Raw genomic sequence first — 18,661 nt, forward strand, 5'->3', positions numbered from 1 at the left:
AAATGAATGCGTTATGCCTTATCCCCTGATAAGATTACCACTTGTTTTTAATTCACACTGTACACCCTGTGCGTACAACAGCCCAGCTCTAGGAATGGGAGTTTTTTGAAAGCAACAGGTTTACAAACAATATATTTCAAATTATTTCTCTTACTTCCATGAAATGAGGCATTGTTTGCTAAAAACTGCCAATAGCTAGAAGGTCACCGTCAGAATATGTATAAAACATACATTTGTGCCTACCCTACTTTAGATCTTAAAAGCTAAATAAAATCAGATCTGGAAAGAATACTATGGGAGCGTCAACCGACAAAAAAAGGCATTGCAAAAAGTGGTATCTATGAGGGCTGTGTGAAGCTCCAGTTGCTGATTTGATTCAGAGGAGATTTGGCCCAATTTGCTGGCCAAATCTCCAAATCTGAATTGAATCAGGAGACTCATTAATCTCTCTGAATCAAATCAAAAGCCTCCAAATCGATTCAGAGAGAGCTGATGATTTGGTTATAGACACAGATTTATATGATTTTTCTATGTACCTACATTCTACACAGCTCATGACTGCTAAGATGGTGGGGCAGATGGAGCATCCCACAGGAGCCCGGGGTGGGATCCCGATGCTCTCAGCAGTGGACCCAGAAGTGGACCAGAAGTGCTTCTGGTCCACTTCCGGGTCTGCTGTTGAGCACACTGGGGACCCCCTCCCCCACCTCCATGCTCCTGTGGGACACTCCATCCACCCCAGCATTGCAGTATTGATGAGCTGCCGTGTACCTTGAGGTATGTAGAAAAAACATTTAAAGCTGTATCTATGTCCAAATCTCCAAATACTTCTGAATTTCTCTGAATTGATTTGGAGAGGTCCGATTCGATTTGGAGAGTTTAAAGGGTCTCCTGATTCAATTTGGATTCAGAGATTCAGCCACCGAATTGGGCCAAATCTCTGCTGACTCAAACCAGGGACCGAAGCTTTGCACAGCCCTACAATCTCTCTACATGGTTAGTCACTGAAGTAGCTGAAGAAAGGCTTCAGAATGGTGGGTATTCATTACATTGCTTTCATTCCTGAAAGCACCACTATTCAACCTCAGAGGTGAGGTTAGCCTACATCAAGAAGCCAGTTTTGTCCATTTAGCACTTTCGACTTTAAACCAGTCCAGAATTCCACTAGGAGATCAAGTACAGATCAAGGAAAGGTATATGAGGTGCTGTGAGTACAGTGGCAGAACTACCTAGTGTGTAATCTCATAGCACTGTTTCATTGAAGCACTCTATGGATTGCCCACTATGTCTTCCACCTTCTAGGGCTGCTGCAGATCGGAGGGCAAGGGAGTTGGCAGGGAGGGGGAAAAAAATCAGGAAAACATGCCAGTATCAGATCCTGTCTGAAAATCATTTTATTAGTTATAAAAGTGGTTTCACACATTTTGTACAAAACAGAAGTTGGTTTCTCTCAGTTAAGAGAATCATTTAAACTTAAGATTCCAGCTAAGTGAAAACAAAATGAGACTGGGTTCTACTGGTTCCAGAAAGGTCCCATACAGTTTGCCCAATGTCTTCCAGCTTTGGTCATGATTGTAGACCACCTTCATGGGAAACATCCTTGCATCACTGGCTCTTTGGAGGCTTGTAGTGAACTCTGCAGCGCTTGTTAAATACCTAGGAGACGAAAAGAGCAAGTCATTCCTCCCATAAAAATCCTCCACACACAAGGTTGAGATCAGATTTGGCAACTGTTTCTCCATGCAATGTAACATTTCAGATGAAACAAAACTCAGGTTTTGGCAGTTTGCAGTCCTTAGAGATACTGTGACACTTTTCACAAGAAATAACAGAAGTTGCATTCTGCCAGGCTAAACTGATTTCAGCATTTAAATTGGTTACACTGTTTGTTACTTCCTGAGCTAGTCTGTTTTAGCAATGGCAGTATTACTCAACAGATGCCAGGTTCCACACCAGAGGTGGAAACAGCGCAGTGCAGGATGAAATTTTAACTAGATTTATTATAGCTTGTACCTATCTGTAACTTTGGTGCAAGACTATTATACACAGTGGCCGTGTCTAGACAAGATGCTGACTGCATGGTAGCTCATTGCTTTCTCATAGTAGTGTTATGTGGCATGAAGTGGCATTTAGTACTTACATATGCAACTTCTAAATGACTGCACAGTAACAACTATGCAGTCGGCATCTCGTGTACACGTAGCCAGTTTGTAGTAGAGTGCTTTTAGAGAAAAGTGCAATATTAACACAGCAACTTTTATGTGGGGATAATTCCAATCCTGACACTCAATTGCTCACATTTGACAACTTTTTTGACTAAATTCAGAGAACTGATGACCTGAGATTATTTTAGTTTCTCTAAGTGAAGGCCTCACACAAGAAATTCAACACATTTGTAGATGGTTTGCTACAAAAAAAGCTGATAAAAACAGTTTTTAATAAGACACACGACCTAAATAAAGTCTATGCTCAGACTTGCATCAAATAATTAAAACCCTGTTTATAAATGAGTTACTTATTACTTTGGTTTTTGTTCGTGCAAAGGCAGAACCCAAAACATGGCAAAGCGCCACCTTGTGTCAAGATAAGGTACCGACTCAGTAATGAGCCAAGCAAGTAGACAGCAAACAGTCTATGGCTTAATAAAAATGCACCTGATGTTTCTGAAGCTGTACATAATGTTGACTAAAGCATAGCTGGCTGATGAGTATCCAGCACAAACTGCTCAGTCTAGTGGCCATTGTACTGACCTGCATTGTGTCATACCTGTAACAAGTCTGGTGCAGAATAGTCCAGTACCAGGATGATGCGGCTGGAATGGGAACACCCAGATCAGGAGCAAGCCTATGGTACAGGACAGCTCATGATATTGGTGGAATGCAATACACAATTTGTTTGGATCACTGTATAAAAGAATTAAAAAGTATGGAGACTTTGTATTGGTCTAAGGGAGCCTGCATGGTATGTGCCAATACCTTGTCACAGGCATACATGCATTAACACCTGTCAGATGACAAGCATGATGACCCATCCCCTGTTGTGGATAAGTTAGGACAATCCCTGTATTTAACATAAATGGCCAGTTACAATGGAAACGTATGCAGTTAAAATACACAGTTTAATTGTGTGTTAAAAATCTTTAGTACTTGTTATAGACAATACTTTAATAGCAAACCACTAATATGTATCTACACCATGCTGCTACATCTCAATGCCTTTTTTACCTCAGTCTTCACAGGCAAGGTCAGCTCCCAGACTACTGCACTGGCAGCACAGTTTGGCGAGGAGATAAGCAGCTAACAGTGGGACAAGAACAGGTTAGGGCCAAATTATAAAAGCTGGACATGTACAAGTCCATGGGGCTGGACAGGATGCACCTGAGGGTGCTGGGGGAGTTGACCAATGTGATTGCAGAGCCACTGGCCATCATCTTTGACAATTTGTGGAGGTTGGGAAAGGTCCTGGATGATTGGAAAAGGGCAAAAATCGTGCCCATCTTTAAGAAAGGGAGGAAAGAGGATCCAGGGAACTACAGCCTCACCTCAGTCCCTGAAAAAATCATGGAGCAGGTCCTCAAGCAATCCATTTCTAAGTACTTGGAGGAGGAGAAGGTGATTAGGACCAGTCAGCTTGGATTCATAAAAAGTAAGTCATGCCTGCCCAATCTGATGGCCTTCTATGATGAGATGACTGACTCTGTGGATGTGGGGAGAGCAGTGCACATGATATAGCAAGGCTTTTGGTATAGTGTCCCACAACATTTTCACAAGCAAGCTAAGAAAGTATGGGTTGGATGAAAAGACTGTAAGGTGGATAGAAAACTGGCTGGTTCATTGGGCTCAGAGGGCTGTAAACCATGACTCAATGTCTAGTTGCCAACCAGTATCAAGTGGAGTGCACCAGGGATCAGTCCTGGGGTCAGTTTTGCTCATTATCTTCATCAGTTACCTGGAAGATGGGATGGAGTGCACCCTCAGCAAGTTTGCAGATGACACTAAGCTATGGGGAGTAGTAGATACGCTGAAGGGTAGGGCTAGGAGTCATTGTGACTTGGACAAATCGGAGGGTTGAACCAAAAGAAATGTCATGAGTTCAATAAGGAGAAGTGCAAAGTCCTGCACTTAGGATGGAACAATCCCATGCACTGGTGCAGGCAACTGGCTAAGAAGCAACTCTGCAGAAAAGGACCTGGGGGTTACAGTGGACAATAAGCTGGATATGAGCCAACAATGTGCCCTTGTTGTGAAGAAGACAAACAACATACTGGATGGCATTAGTAGGAACATTGCCAGCAGATCAAGAGAAGTGATTGTTCCCCTCTCTTCAGCACTGGTGAAGCCACATCTAGAGTACTGTGTCCAGTTTTGGGTGAGGCCCCACTACAGAAAGGATGTGGACAAATTGGAGAGAGTTCAGCACTGGGCAATGAAAATGGTGAGAGGGCTGGGGGACATGACTTATGAGGATAGGCTGAGGGAACTGGACTTATTTAGTCTGAAGAAGAGAAGACTGAGGGGAGATTTAGTAGCAGCCTTCAACTCCCTGAAGTGAGGTTCAAAAGAGGATGGAGCTGGACTGTTCTAAGTGGTGGCAGATGGCAGAACAAGGAGCAGCGGTCTCAAGTTGCAACAAGGGCAGTTTAGCTTAGATATGAGGAAGAACTTTTTTACTAGGAGGGTAGTAAAACACTGGAACAGGTTACCCAGAGTGGTGGTGGAATCTCTTTTCTTGGGCGGGGTTTAAGACCTGGCTAGACAAAGCCTTGGCTGGGATGACGTAGCTGTGGACAGTCCTGCTTCGAGCAGGGTGTTGGACTAGACCTAGATGACCTCCTGAAGTCCCTTCCAACCCTAATTATCTATGATTTCTATAAATACATACATACACATATATATATATATATATATATAAAACAAAAAAGAGAGGCAATTTCTTATTTTGTTTTTACAGGAAATAGTGCTAAATTGGGTAACAGAAATGTTGGTCTAGAATTGTTTCAAGCAGAAAGACAGATGGTTTGGCTGACACATACCAGCTGAATGACACACGTGCTATTACACAGAAACTCTACACAGAGAATTTAGTATACCTGACTAAGATGACATTAGTCCAGCAGGGGTATACCATCAGGTCTGAACTGGCTTTAAAATGTGAGGTTACAGGCCAGGTAAAGATGGGACATATTTTGAGGAATGTACCTATTCCCCCAATATTTTAATGGGCATCAGATAAGGAGGATATCAATAAAGGCCCTAATCAATTAATAAAAAGGAAACCACATTTAGTGAAGTCTTGATAACTATAAGTACAGAAACTCAGGGGTTATACCAACAAGTGTTGGTACATTAACTAATTAAATTGTAAGAATCATATTAATCTCATAGTAATATCTATACTGGAACAACACCTAAAATGTGACCAAACATCTAAAGCCTTGTCTGTCCTCTGGAACATCTAGAGGGAATTGTAAGAATGTAGTGGAAATTTATCAGCCCTTTTAGTGTACTTCCTCTTCTAAAATTGGTAGAGCCAGAGTGCAAGCAGAGTGAGGAGTCTATACGCCCTTTCTTACAATACACTCCCAGCTGAAAGCATCATGATACACAGGTAAGTTTGTGTGAACAAGAAGGGGTGTTAAGGCAACCTGAAATCAAATCTAAGATTGAAAAATGTCTCCTTCAAAAATCCAGAAATGTTAACCTGTCCTTCCCATAGCACTTGTAACATGGTATGTCAACACATGCAATGATGTTACTGTTGCATGAGTATTCACCCAAGTATACAAACAAGCTAAACAATAGATGGTGATCAAGAGCCCTGATGTGGATGTAGCTATATCGATATAAATGAGAATGCCTTTTACCTGTATCGCTTATTTTGCTTGCCAAAATGAAATACGCTACACCAGCACAAGCACTTAACATTTGGATAACTGCCTCTCTTTGAGAGCAGGGTTGCCATGTTGACTGTATGTCATTGTAGTTACAAGAGATAAAAAGGGTTGCAGACAAGCTCTAAGGTACCATCTCACAATGGAGGTGGCGTGGAGCTGTGTGACCTGTAGAAAGTTAAGAGGGTAGCAGGTACAAAGCAAGAAGGAGCTCTTGTGATATCCTCAGAGAATACAGGGTGTGCCCCCATCTAGCTCAACTGATGTGGAGTGGAGCAGTGGCTTCATCTCCTTCCTGCCATTGTAGAGGTGCAAACCCCACCATGCAGGGGGGAGCAGGCAGCTGAGCTTGCTCATGGCAGGGGTGTAAAGGTGGAGGAAGGGTTGCTGTTTGTAGCACTATCTGCCTTGCATACTTCTGCAAGAAGACAGTGACACAGACGGAGTGAATTGTGCACATGCCAGGAAATCTATCTGAACTTCAGTATTGTGTTAGATCAAGATTACGGGCGGATATTGCATTACTCTAAATTTCCCCTATATTTAATACTACATAATTGCAGACATCATCTGATGAATCTGATAGAAGAATGGTGAGTGGGGAAAACGAATTGACAGACAATAACTATGCTGTCCTTGGCTTGTTCTGGTCAGACCTCATGAAGAATGTCCTGCATCTGAAAGCTTGTCTAACTATCGCAACTACACAATTGGTCCAATAAAAGATATCCCCCAAAGAAATCTTTCCATCTAGACAAACTAGATATTTTGTGTAATTCTGAAAATTGTTAAAGCTACTGTTTACATTCTAGACTAGCAGTTGCTTCATTCATCAGCTCAAGCTCCTTGTGGTGCAAATATGACTCCATTTTCCACGTTCTATAAGATGCTAAATCAAGACATGCTAAATGCTCCCTTTCCGCGCTGGATCACCCATCAGAAGCGTTGCTGTTTAGGGCTTACAGAGACACTGAGTTCTCAAGACAGCCAGAATTTTGGTTCTTCTCTCTTGTCTGCCCCACACGATGGGCTTGGGCCCTGGCTTTAGCACCTTTCAGCTTTCTTAATAACCTATTAAAAAGCTGCCTGCTACCTTTGCACACGTGAGGAAATTGAAGCTACAAAAAACGGATTGGAAATGCTTGAGGCTTAATCCTGGAATAAATTGGACTGTGGCAGTTGTGCCTGAAAAGACAGACATTGCAAAGTGTTAGAAAACTTACCCTCATTTGCCACTATTAGGCCAGGCCTAATCCATGAATAGGGGCTGTGTAATGTGTTGGCAGCTTTTACAAACGAGGAGGCAGGTCTTAGCTTGGCAGGGGTTAACCTGTTTATGGTTTCACAGCTTGAGGCAGCCACATCTTAAATGTAGTAACCACGAGTGGGTATTTGCCAATTTTAAGAGGGATGTTGGGAAACACTGGGTGTTTCCAGTCACCCAGCACAGTCATGTGCCTGTGACTTGGCAAGTCATTATGCAAATAGCCTTGTCTTCCTGTCACTTAGCATGTACTAGTTCTGAGTCAGGAAGCTTCCATTCCTGCCTGAACTGATCTCCATAACAGGAAGCGTTGGGGGCTGCTTGTCTTCTGCCACCCCTGGAAGCCCAGGAAACTTTACACACACTGTTATTTAAAATGATGTCTCCCTTTTTACAATTAATAATAATAATAACATTTTACACTTTGTTTCTACCTATTTTTTCTTTGTCTCCCCTTCTCCAATTTGGTAATGGTAAACTCCATGCGTGAGTCATATGACTGCTTGGCTACATAAGAGCTAGCTGACAATTCTCTGATCACATTTGCTCTAGTGTTCCTTTGTCAAGAGTTTCCAGACAGCCCAAACGGGTGACTTGCCACCATGATGCTTGGAGGGTTATCTTCTACCAAGCCTGCCACACCGGAAGTCCAGAAGATAGCTGATCAGGTGAGTTAAGTTGCAACCCATAAAAAAACGAATATACCCATATACACCAGAAACCAGATACTTCACAGGGTTAGGGTTCTCACGCTTCTGCAGTGATGAAGGCTTGCTAGGTAACCAATGTATGCAGAGCTGAAATATTCTAGATGTGGCTTTTTTTCCCAAGGATAAACTCTTTTTCTGATAAGCTGTATGGGACCACCACTGTGCTCAAGCTAATCAGAGAGGTGGAGGTCTTTAGAGTAAAAGCTGCAAAAGCCCCTGAGATCCATCAGCTGTTTGCCATGGCTTTTATTTCCAAGGGTACCGCTGCACTGATCGGGGCACTGGACTGCTGCTGCTGAACTCCAGCTGAAGAGACATGCACATGAAGTGCCCTTACTATTGCAACTTGTGAATCACCTGGCTATGAATTAAGTGGCTTCCAGTGTATAGCAAAAGGTTTCTTTAAAGTAAAGAGCATTCTAGGAAGTCTTAGGAAATAGAATCACAGAAAAGACAGGGACCTCAGGAGGGCATCTAGTCCAACCACCTGCTTAGGGCAGGATCATCCCTGACTAAGCCATCTCAGCCAAGTTGCAATAAAACTGCAACTTATTTTAAAATCTGACATTCACATCTCTTACTGATTAGAAGTAACTTGCTTAGGGAGTGGTGCTCCTGACTCCAGTCCAGTGAACATGACAGTTTGTGTTCTAGTTTCCCGGAAGCTCAAGAAAAATTCCTGACTGGTGCAGATTGCTACACTAGTGCGGCAGCTAAAGTTGAGTCCACACTGCCTAGTTGGTATAGTTCAACCAGCAGTAACAGGAATAGGAGCATCTACTAAAAAGACCTGTCTTTACACACAGTGTTGTTGAGCTCTGCTCTCTACAGAGGAAACATGCTGTTGTGTTTACTCCCCTGCATTAGTCTTAATATTAGTGAAGCTTCAGCAGTGATGAAATCAGGTACCATTTATGAAATCAGAGACGGCCAAGAGCAAAGATCAGCTTTCTGTTCCTAACTCAGGCATGAACCTGTCGTGTCACTCTGGGTAGGCCCCTTTACCTGCTTGTGATTTTCTTTGCCTGTAAATGTCCTTACCTGTAAAGCAGAAAAAATACTATTACCTTATTTCACAATGGCATTGTGAGATGTTTGTGAAGTCTTTTGAGATTCTTCCTTTGAAAGGTACTGCAGATCTACAAAATAGTATTTTGCATGTGCAGTGTAGAAATATAACAGATGGTTCCTGTAGGAAAGATCTTAAGTGCAGGTAGGCACTGCCGTATCTGATGTGAAGCCACCATCCTAATTTTTCAGTGAAGACCAGGAGCTTCAGAACACCCCACCCCACTCAAAATCTGTAGCTTTGCTTGTGGCCAACACCCAGTGCTTCTAAGCTTCATCCTGTTGTTTGCACTGAGCTTCATCCTGTTGTCGCCAATAAGAGCTTTCCAGTCTATCTAGATCTTTCTGAATTCTTCTGTCCTTCAGTATGTTTGCAATCCTTCCCACATTCATGCTGTCTGCATATTTGCTCAGGAAATTCTGTGCTCCAATATCCAAATCATTAATAAATACATTAAATGACACGGCACAGCCCCCTGTGGGACTCCGCTCAAGACCTTTTGCCATTCTAACATTTTTCCTTTTATGATTAAGGTGTGCTTGTGGCTATTCAGACAGCTGTCTATTTACCTTGCAGTAGGTTTGTCCAGCCCACACGTCTGTTTGTTTGTGAGAAGGTCATGTGGGACTTGGACTTCAGTAAGCCCTTTGACCAAGTACACCATATCCACTGCATTCCCTTTATCCACCCAACTAGTTATTTTGTCAAAGAGGGAGGTACAACTTGTTTGGCATGATTCACACTACAACTGCTGCTAGTCCAGACGCAGCTTGTACCAAGTTTCTTCTAGACAATGGTGTTCCCCTTAAAAGGGACAGTTCTAGCATCTTATTCTGTGACTAAGAGAAGGGGCATTTCATACACATTTCAAGGCATCACAGGCACAGATGTGAACAGTCACCTGCTTCCCTTGGAGACCCTAACATCCAGCAGCCCTTGTCCTATCAGCTTCTTGTAGCACTGTTGATCCCTGAGCTTTAATTTGCTTTCTGTCTTTATCTTGGAGTGTACTTAGACTGTATTTTGCGCAATAAGTCTCCTTGTGCTATATCTGTCATGTAGGAGCCAAGAACTTCGCTTCTCATTTGGGGACTTAATTATCTGGCTTGCTAACCTTCTATGAAGGGGTGAGCACTTTTAATAAATAACTCATGAGTAAACAGTCTTGGAGACTGGGAAGGATCATGAATTGGGGGATTGGGAGGCAGGGTTCATTTGCCTGCACCAAATGACAATAAAGTTAGGGGCAGCGTGCACCGAATGACAATAAAGTTAAATTCTGCTTAAGAGGTGGGAAGCTTGGGTGCATTAAGATGAGTTTGCTAATAGCAGCAGAAGAGGAAGTATTTTTGGCTGGCTGACTTTTTCATGTCCTTGTGATAAGATATGCAGCAGAATTTTCAGATTTGTTTGGGATGTGACAGAGCTGTGTCATGAGCACTTCTGCTATGGCCTCAAACTTGTGACCTCTGGGCTGTCAACCGTGTGCTGTGCCAGTGCCACCCCAGCTCTCCTTTGGTGCTTCAGCAGTGGAGCAGTCAATGGATCTGGGAAGAGTAAACTGTTTAGAAACTCTTGGTCTGTGAGAGTTTGCAGCAGTAGTGTGGCAGCTCCAGAGTAAAGTTTATAACTGGTTGTGCTTGCATAATGGAAGCCATATGGCTTATGAAGCCATATGAAGTATAGAGGGGCCCCCTATGAGTCCTGCCACAGAATTGAAAGCCCTGACTGGTTACAGCCAGTAGATGAATGCACTTGGGCTGTGAGATCTGTGGAGCTGTAATTGCTAATGAGTCTGCCTACAAGGATTAAACAAGGTTTAAACAGGATTCACTGTTATTGTTAACTGAAACAGTCTAAAACAGTGGGTCGGTGGTATCTGACTCTTCCTAGCAGCCATGTCAACTCGGGCTTTCATTTGAGCTGCATGCGTGCAAGCCTGCATACTTCAGCTCACTAGAAGCTAATGCTCTTTTGAGCCTAGCAACTGGAGCATTTGAGCATGTGACCAAAAACTGTGCCACAGCACTCCACTACCCTCACTCACGTGAGGCTGGTGGTCATGGGAGTCTTAGAGAACATCGGAAGTGTCTTAGTCATGAAATGGCCTAAGTATCCTCAAAAGGCAAAGCGATTTTGGCTACTTTTATATGGTAGAAAATATATGCTTTATTATGAAACAATTTCACCAAAATACGAGAGCTGACATGTTCAAATTTATTTCAGAATCCCAACCAGGACTCTTTTGAGCAAGATATTAAGATTGATGCAGTCAATCAATGAAGTGCTTTTGGCAGATTTTACACAATCAGCAGGGATCCAGGTTTTCCGTTTCCCACGGTAAAACGGAGAAAACCACGGATTCCGTTTTTATCGGAGAAAACGCGGATTTCTCTTTTTAGCAGAGATATCCGCAGATTCTCTGCTTTTGCAAAGAGCTCTTGCAGGCTGGCACAGCTCCAGCCTGCAAGAGCTGATTGCAGAAAGGGCGGGAAACCCCCAGCCCTGGCGGAGGGGTAGGGAGAGGGGGGAGGGAGGGAGGGGCCTGTGCCTCTGAGGCAGCCAAGGCCGGGCTCAGGCTCAGACTCGCCCTTTGCCCCTGGAGCATGGAGGTAAGTGGAGCTGTGGGGCAGGGCTGGGGAAGATGGTTGGGGGCTGAGGGAGCAGGGGGCGCTGCGCACCACAGCTGGGAGCAGGGCCAGGGGGTGAAGGCAGGGGTGCCCCTTTGCAGGGGGACTTTGCAGGCTAGCGATGCAGGGCACAGTGTGGTGGTGCCTGCCATGTGCGGGCCACACATACATGCTGCCCGGCTGCCTGCCCAGGAGAGGGAGGCTGGCATGTGGCTGGAGCACAGCTTGCACGCGGAGGCCACTGCCGCTTACCTGGATGCCCATGACAGTGGTGATGGCTGCTGCCTACAAAACTTCCCACTGCCGCCGCAGAGCCATGCCCAGAGCTGTGCAGCCAGCCGCCAGGCAGCAGTGGCAGCCTGGTGGTGGCAGGGCAACATGCAGCCATTCCCATCCCCACCACCGCCCCACGCTGCGCCTCTGTCCTCAGCCACGCAGCTCTGGGCATGGCTCTGCAGTGGCAGCGGGAGGTTTTGTAGGCAGCGGCTGTCTCCACTGGCACAGGCAGCCCCACAGGGCCTTTTGTAGGGCCACTGCCTACAAAACCTTCTGCTGCCGCCGCGGAGCCATGTTCAAAGTTGTGTGGCCAGCGGCAGTGGTGCTGTGTGGTGTGGGGTCGTGGTGGGGTGGCTGCGTGCTGCCCAGCCACCACCACACTGCCATTGCCGCTGCCACTTCTGCCCGGTGGCTGGCTGCGCAGCTCCAGGCATGGGTCCGCAGCGGCAGTGGAAAGTTTTGTAGGCAGCGGCCGTCACCACTGTCACAGGGCTCCAGGTAAGTGGCCACAGCCTCCGTGTGCAAGTTCAGGCCCCCCCCCCACCCATCCCTCACTGTGGCTGCAGAGTTGGCCACGGAGCTGTGCTTCGGCTGCATGCCAGCCTCCCCCTCCCCTGGGCAGCCGGCCAGACGGCATGTGTGTGGTCCGCACGTGGTGGGTACCACCATGTTGCACCCCACATTGCTTGCCCGGAAAGCCCCTCCGCAGAGGGGCACCCCTGCCCTCACCCCCTGGCCCTGCTCCCAGCTGCGGTGTGCCACCTGGGGCCAGCAGCACCCCCCATTCCCTCAGCCCCCAACCATCTTCCCCAGCCGTGCCCCACAGCCCCACTTACCTCTATGCTCCAGGGGCAAAGGGCATAGCTCTGCGGTGGCAGAGCTTGCCCACAAAGCCCCCCCACCCTGCATGCAGCTGCCACCATCCTGCACCGCTGCGGAGCCGTGCAGCCGGTTGTGGGACATGCTGCTGCATGGAAGCACCCCGTTTCACCCCCTGGCCGGGCAGCACATATGTGGCCCACACATGGTGGTTGCCACTGCACTGCTGCTGCCGTGCCCTGCACCACTTGGCCACAAAGCTGTGCAAGTGGCCGTGGGATGGTAGCACAGGGTGCAGTGGCCGAGTTGCGGTGGCGGCCTCTGTGGGTGAACCTCCTGTCAGGCCAGCCGGCATGTGTGTGGCCCACAGAGTGGCACCCCTGCCCTCACCCCCTGGCCCTGCTCCTGGGAGTGGGCACAGGGGCACACTCCCCCGCTTCTTGATCTACCCCCCAGCACCTTCCCTTTTCCCTGCCCTGCCCTGTCCCTTCCCCCCACACACACTTACCTGCTGGGGTGGGTGTCAGTGTCTGTGTCTGCATGTCTAGGGGGCTGTTGCGTGGGGCATCAGGAGGGCTGTTGAGATTGGGGGGCGGGGGGGAGTGTGGGGCACCAGCAGTGCTGGGAGGGGCTGTGGGGGGCCTTTAATTTTTATCCTGGATTTTGGGTTTTGAGTCCGAGAACTTGCAATTTTTAATCGGAGAAAACCAGGATCCTGGATAATCAGTATACATCTTGTCCAAATAAATTATAAGTTATATAGCAGCTTGAAAGAGCGAATTAACTCTTTCTGGTGTTAGCGCTTTAACATATACTTTTACTCATCTTTACAGGGCCACGGAGACTCTGGTCTCCAAAGTGCACACTCATAGGCACACGGATCATGATACCTGGCCAAATATTGCTCCCCTCCTCACTTCTGTTCAGCCCATTGGCCTTTTCACTGTGGGCTAAATTCTTAGGCTTTTGAAAGTAATTGTTAGTGGCACCACCAATTCATTGATGATCTAAACCTTCTTGCCTTCATTTTTTTTAATATTACAGTAGAGAGAGACTTTTTCATTCTTGCACGAATAAGTTTAAAAAAATGCAAATTATGTAAAGTGGGTTCCAAGAATAAGCAGAACTCCACAAACTTGGATCAGATATTGTATGATTGCAGAGCACTGTTTCCTTTGGAGCCGCATTTAATAATATACATAATAAAAGGGTAGTGGTGGTTATTCACCTGTAGGGTTGACTTTGGTCTACAGTATGGAGCCTCTAGATCCAAGGCTCCAAGTAGGTATGGTGGTGGTGGTTGTGGGGGAGGGTTGTTTGTTTTTTAGGGAACTAAGTATATTTTGCCATTGTTCTCCTGAATTTTACCATGACAATGGCTGGTGTATCTGTGGTGATGTTTACACTAGGGAGAGCCTTCACTACCACCAGGAAGCAGAAGTTCCAGGCTTCAGGTCTGTCCTGAATACTTGACTGTGACAGTGCACTGAGCCTGGGATGTACTTGGTTTCAAGGTACTAGTTGGTGGATGGGTCAGATCATTTAGAATTGTTGGGTTGGGAGATAGATGGCTGCATGCCTGTATCGGCAAAAGCTGTCTGGGGCCAGAGATCAAGTAGAAGATTCAGTTGGGAAAGGTTTTCATGAAAGGCCAAGCAGAACGTCTGGTTTGAACAGGGCTGTAAAGGACTATGAAGGCGCTTTGGTACAGGCCTATTGAACTCAAGGAGGAAGCCGGCCAATTTTGCGGGCAGATCACAGGCTGCTGTTTTCGTGGGCTGATCACTGTGGGCTCCCCCATACCTCTGGCCATGGGGCCCTGGCAGTCCCACCCCTCACTGCAGATTGCCACGTGGCCCCAAACCATGGCTTAATTACCCTGATTAAGCCCAGAGAAGCCATTAATCCATGTATTATTAATCATGAATTAATGGCTTTGCCATGGTTTTGGGCCATCCTCATGTGATGAGCCCTGCATTTTTGGTGGGCTTCCTGCAACCTGCCCTCCCCTGCAACTCCCCTCCCCCAAAAAGCTTACCAGCAGTCTTGGAGCACAGGGGGGAGGATGGGATGGGGAGAGAGCAGGGAGACGGGGGAGTGCCTGCCATGGTGTGCCTCCACACGCCCTCCCCGACAGATGGACAGAGGGTGCAGCCCAGCTGGACTACGTGGTCACACCACAGCGCAGCCTGCGGGTGCCTGTCTTCTTTTTGCTCGGCAACCCCACACCCTGCCAGACCCAGGCATCGCACTCAGAGTGGGTCAGAGGCCCTAGCGGCAGGGATTGTTCCTCCAGCTGCACCCTGGCTGCCCCGTGCTCCTGCTGCTGCGCCCCTGGATGCCACAAACTACAAGCTGGGGTGGCAGCTCTCTGTTCTCCCCTGACCAGTCCCACTGCAATGCAGGGGGGATGCAGCAAGCCGCTCACCTTGGGCTGACTAAAGATAGGCTGCTGCCGCCCCGCCTGCCCTGACCTGGCTGTCAGGACACCTTGTGGCACTACTGCCCCCTGTGGCCGGCCATGCCCCTGCCCATGCCCCACCTCTGCACATCCTGCTGCGAGCAGCCACCCCCGGCCCCTTCTTCAGCCTCACTCCCATGCTTCAAGACTGCAGGGCTTCTCTGCTTACCAGTGAGGTTTTTTTTTGGTGGAGGGGGGAGTTTCAGTGATGTGATGAAAAGGGGTATGCCACCAAACCTTCTTTCTTTTTTCTTTTTTTGCAGGTGAAGCCACAGCTGGAAGGAAAAGAAAACAAGACCTATCAATGTTTTACAGCCACAGAATATAAATCCCAAGTGGTTGCTGGAACGAACTACTTCATCAAGGTCAGTACACACTGTGAGATGGAAGACCAAGGGTTTTGACAAATGTTCTGGCTAAAAGTTAAGCAGAACACAAATGACATTTGCAGTGAGCAGGACAGTTGAGCAGCGAGCAAATGTAGTGGGAGGAAGCATCAGTATGACTTTGATGCAGGGTGTGGATTTAACAGTGCTTAGGTAGCCATGCTGAGGTGTTCATGCAGTACAGGATTAGGGAAACTAAGAAGCTGATGCTCTGACTTCCTCATCTAAATCTTCATGAAGACCTAGTCCCACTCTTTCAGGTGTGAATAATAAAATGTTAGGTTTTTCAAAGGGACCATCCTCATGCCTGATTTGATTCATTCTTTATCTGCTTTAATTTTCTTAGCTGGCTCTAGCAACTTTTTGGGAAATGGAGAAGGGGGAAGATGGGCAGGAGTGGACCAGTGAAACAATGGCTCTTCTTTCCTGCTCTTTTTATATCTCAGAGCCCTGTGCCCCATAACTGCTGACCAGGCTCAGGGCTAGTGGGGTGGGAACTGACTATGCATGTCATAAGTTTATACACATACGCACAATCAGTACACACACAAGATAAATACGTATATGCATGTATAATGCACATGCACACACACAATCAGTACAAAAGTACTTGATCACTACACAAGATAAATATGCATGTGTGTATATAATACACATGCATGTGTGCTCATGCACACACAGAATTATTCTGTAAGGAACATTCATTTCACATGTTCAGTACTTTTGTCACCTCTTCCCTCGTCACGCAAGATGTGGATAAGTCTCAGCCAAACGAATGTTCTTTCGTGGGTCTCTTTATCCCAAAGGGTAATGAGGTTTTCTTAGGTATTTCTGCTTTCTAAGTGATGCTGCTTTATTAGAAAGAAGAGACCGTCTGTTTATATGGTCAAAGTATGCCTGTGCCTCACAGAAGTTAATGCATTTATCTTTGTGTCACTCCCAAAGGAGGAGAGTGCTCCCATTTTCTGGATCAGGAACTGAGATAGAGACATAAATAGGACCATAGGAAAGTAGGACTGAAGGGGCGTCCTGGGGTCCTCAATTTCAGCTTCCTGCTCAAGGCAAAATCATTCTTGACTAAAACATTCCAGCCAAGTTTATGCAACCTGCTCCTGTGGAATCGCATCCCTGGAAGTTTTTGACTTTCCTCGGTAGCCTGTTCTAATATTTGACCACTCCATAATCTGGAAGTTCTTCCTAATCTCCAGCCTAAACTTTACCTGCCGAAGCTTAAGGTTGTTGTTACTAGTCCTGTCCCCTACAGCCACAGAGAAGGGTCTTTATCCTCTCTATGATTGCCCTTCAGGAATTTGAACACTATTGTCACATCCTCCCTCAGTCTTCTCTTCTCCAGGTAAAATAACCCTAGTTCTTTCAACCTTTCCTCACAAGTCTTGTTTCCTAGGCCTCTAATCATTTTTGTCAGTCTCCAATGGACTCTTTATAATTTCTCCATGTTGCCTTTGAAATGTGAGGCTGAAAACTGGACACAGTACTCCAAGTGCAGTCTCACTAGGACTGAATAGACTGGAAGAATGACTACCCTTGACTTGCAAGTGACACTTCTGTTAATGCAAACCAGTATGCTGTTGGCTTGTAAAAAAAAAAGAGCATACTGCTGGCTGATATCCAGCTTGTGGGCCACTGTAACTCCCAGTTGTTCCGTTGAAGTACTGCAGCCTAGCCACTCATTCCTTAGTCTGTCTTTGTGCATGCAATTTTTCCATCCAAAGTCCAGGACTTTGAATGTTGTTGAATCCTTGCTAAATCCTTGCTGAATTTCATCTGATAGACTGGAAAAATGGTCCACAGTCAGTCAGGTCTTTCTGGATCCTAGCCCTACCCTCCAGAGTGTTTGCAACTTCACTGAACTTCGTATTATTAGTAGCAGATTTGCTACGTGTGCACTCAATCCTATTGTCCACATCATTAATGAAGATGTTAAACAATGCTGGACCTAAGACAGACCCCTGAGACACACCAGTTGGCACCTCCTTCCATCTAGACATTGAGCCACTGATGACTTGTTGACTATGATTTTCCAACCAGTTATGTATCCACCTTACAGGACTTCAGTCTAGTCTTTGTTTCTTTAGTGTCTTAATGATTATGTCCCTGCTCCCCTCAAGCCTATAACCTTATCATAGAAGGAAATCAGGTTGGTCACCTCAGCCCATTCCTAAAATACACAACCTGCTACCTATGAGCACACTTAGAGCATGCCATGCCATGTATAGTCATAGTAATAATGTATACAGCCAGTGAGTCAATTCCAAATAAAACAACAGAGCATCAGATGTAAAACTATCCGTAAGAAATATTATTACTCATTTCATAGATTTCATAAACATTAAGGATGGAAGGGACCTTGGAAGATCACCGAGTCCAGCCCCCTGCCCCAGGGGCTTAAATGAGGCTGGTTGGATATGGCAGTATCTTTTTCTCAGGCAATAACAGAGAAGCCAGCCTTCTTATGGCAAGTTTTGATTTTGTTCTGTAAGCCCAGGGTAGCAATTTCTACTTCTACAGGTTGTTGTAGAAGTAGAAATTGTAAGGCCTGTCCCTAGTCACCTGTGGTGTGATCATTTCTGCAGATTGGGTTCAGGATATTTAATGATACCGTGAGCAATTGGTAAATTGCACTCTCATCAACCAAAATTGGTATGATCCTGAAGAGAGAGCACTGCATCTTTTTAGAGTCATCCTTTTGTTGCTGTTTTGTCTTTGATCCTGACGCTCCCCATTTGCTTTGTATTTCAGGTTCAAGTTGGTGAGAATGATTATGTGCACTTGCGGGTGTTTGTGAGCCTTCCTCATACAAATGAAGGAATAACATTTACTAGCTATCAAACCGGCAAAACCGGAGGTGATCCACTGACCTATTTTTAAAGCAGTAATAAGGATGATTTCTATTGCTCTCCCTGAAGGCTGCAAGCTTCCTCTGCCTGTGTATCAGTGAACAGATAAAAGTAAAACAAATATGATCTTGACGAATAATTTAACACAAAGGTAGTCTTTATGGCAGCAGTGATTGCTGCTAATTTACAAGGGGCCACTGAGGAAATGTGGCAATTGTACTCAAAAAAGCAAAAAGCTTATGCTTGATACTTTTGGGTAGTAATACATGGTGCTATTTGTTACCAGATTTACACGTCA

At 45.9% G+C, this 18,661-nt stretch overlaps 1 protein-coding gene and 1 long non-coding RNA gene across 2 annotated transcripts; one reads left to right on the plus strand and one right to left on the minus strand.

Annotated features, from left to right (window-relative positions):
- Window positions 1-1,376: 1,376 nt before the first annotated feature.
- Window positions 1,377-15,386, minus strand: LOC132247676 (uncharacterized). The gene is made up of 4 exons (XR_009458954.1): window positions 15,289-15,386; window positions 8,870-8,905; window positions 2,767-2,844; window positions 1,377-1,656 (listed from the first exon to the last, which is right to left on the minus strand). It is a non-coding gene; the product is annotated as an uncharacterized LOC132247676 (long non-coding RNA).
- LOC132247675 (cystatin-B-like) lies at window positions 7,671-18,661 on the plus strand. The gene is made up of 3 exons (XM_059720325.1): window positions 7,671-7,822; window positions 15,383-15,484; window positions 18,266-18,661. The coding sequence occupies exons 1-3, from the start codon at window positions 7,757-7,759 to the stop codon at window positions 18,392-18,394; spliced, it is 297 nt and encodes a 98-aa protein (XP_059576308.1). The 5' UTR covers window positions 7,671-7,756; the 3' UTR covers window positions 18,395-18,661.

This window comes from Alligator mississippiensis, chromosome 1, assembly GCF_030867095.1.
Source record: "Alligator mississippiensis isolate rAllMis1 chromosome 1, rAllMis1, whole genome shotgun sequence".
In the NCBI taxonomy this organism is placed as follows: domain Eukaryota; kingdom Metazoa; phylum Chordata; order Crocodylia; family Alligatoridae; genus Alligator; species Alligator mississippiensis.

Bases quoted from the DNA above. Each gene is read 5' to 3' on its own strand.
- LOC132247675 (XM_059720325.1), top strand. From the start codon at position 7,757: ATGATGCTTGGAGGGTTATCTTCTACCAAGCCTGCCACACCGGAAGTC. The intron at 7,823-15,382 runs GTGAGTTAAGTT...CTTTTTTTGCAG, and splicing joins TCCAGAAGATAGCTGATCAG to GTGAAGCCACAGCTGGAAGG. The intron at 15,485-18,265 runs GTCAGTACACAC...TTTGTATTTCAG, and splicing joins GAACGAACTACTTCATCAAG to GTTCAAGTTGGTGAGAATGA.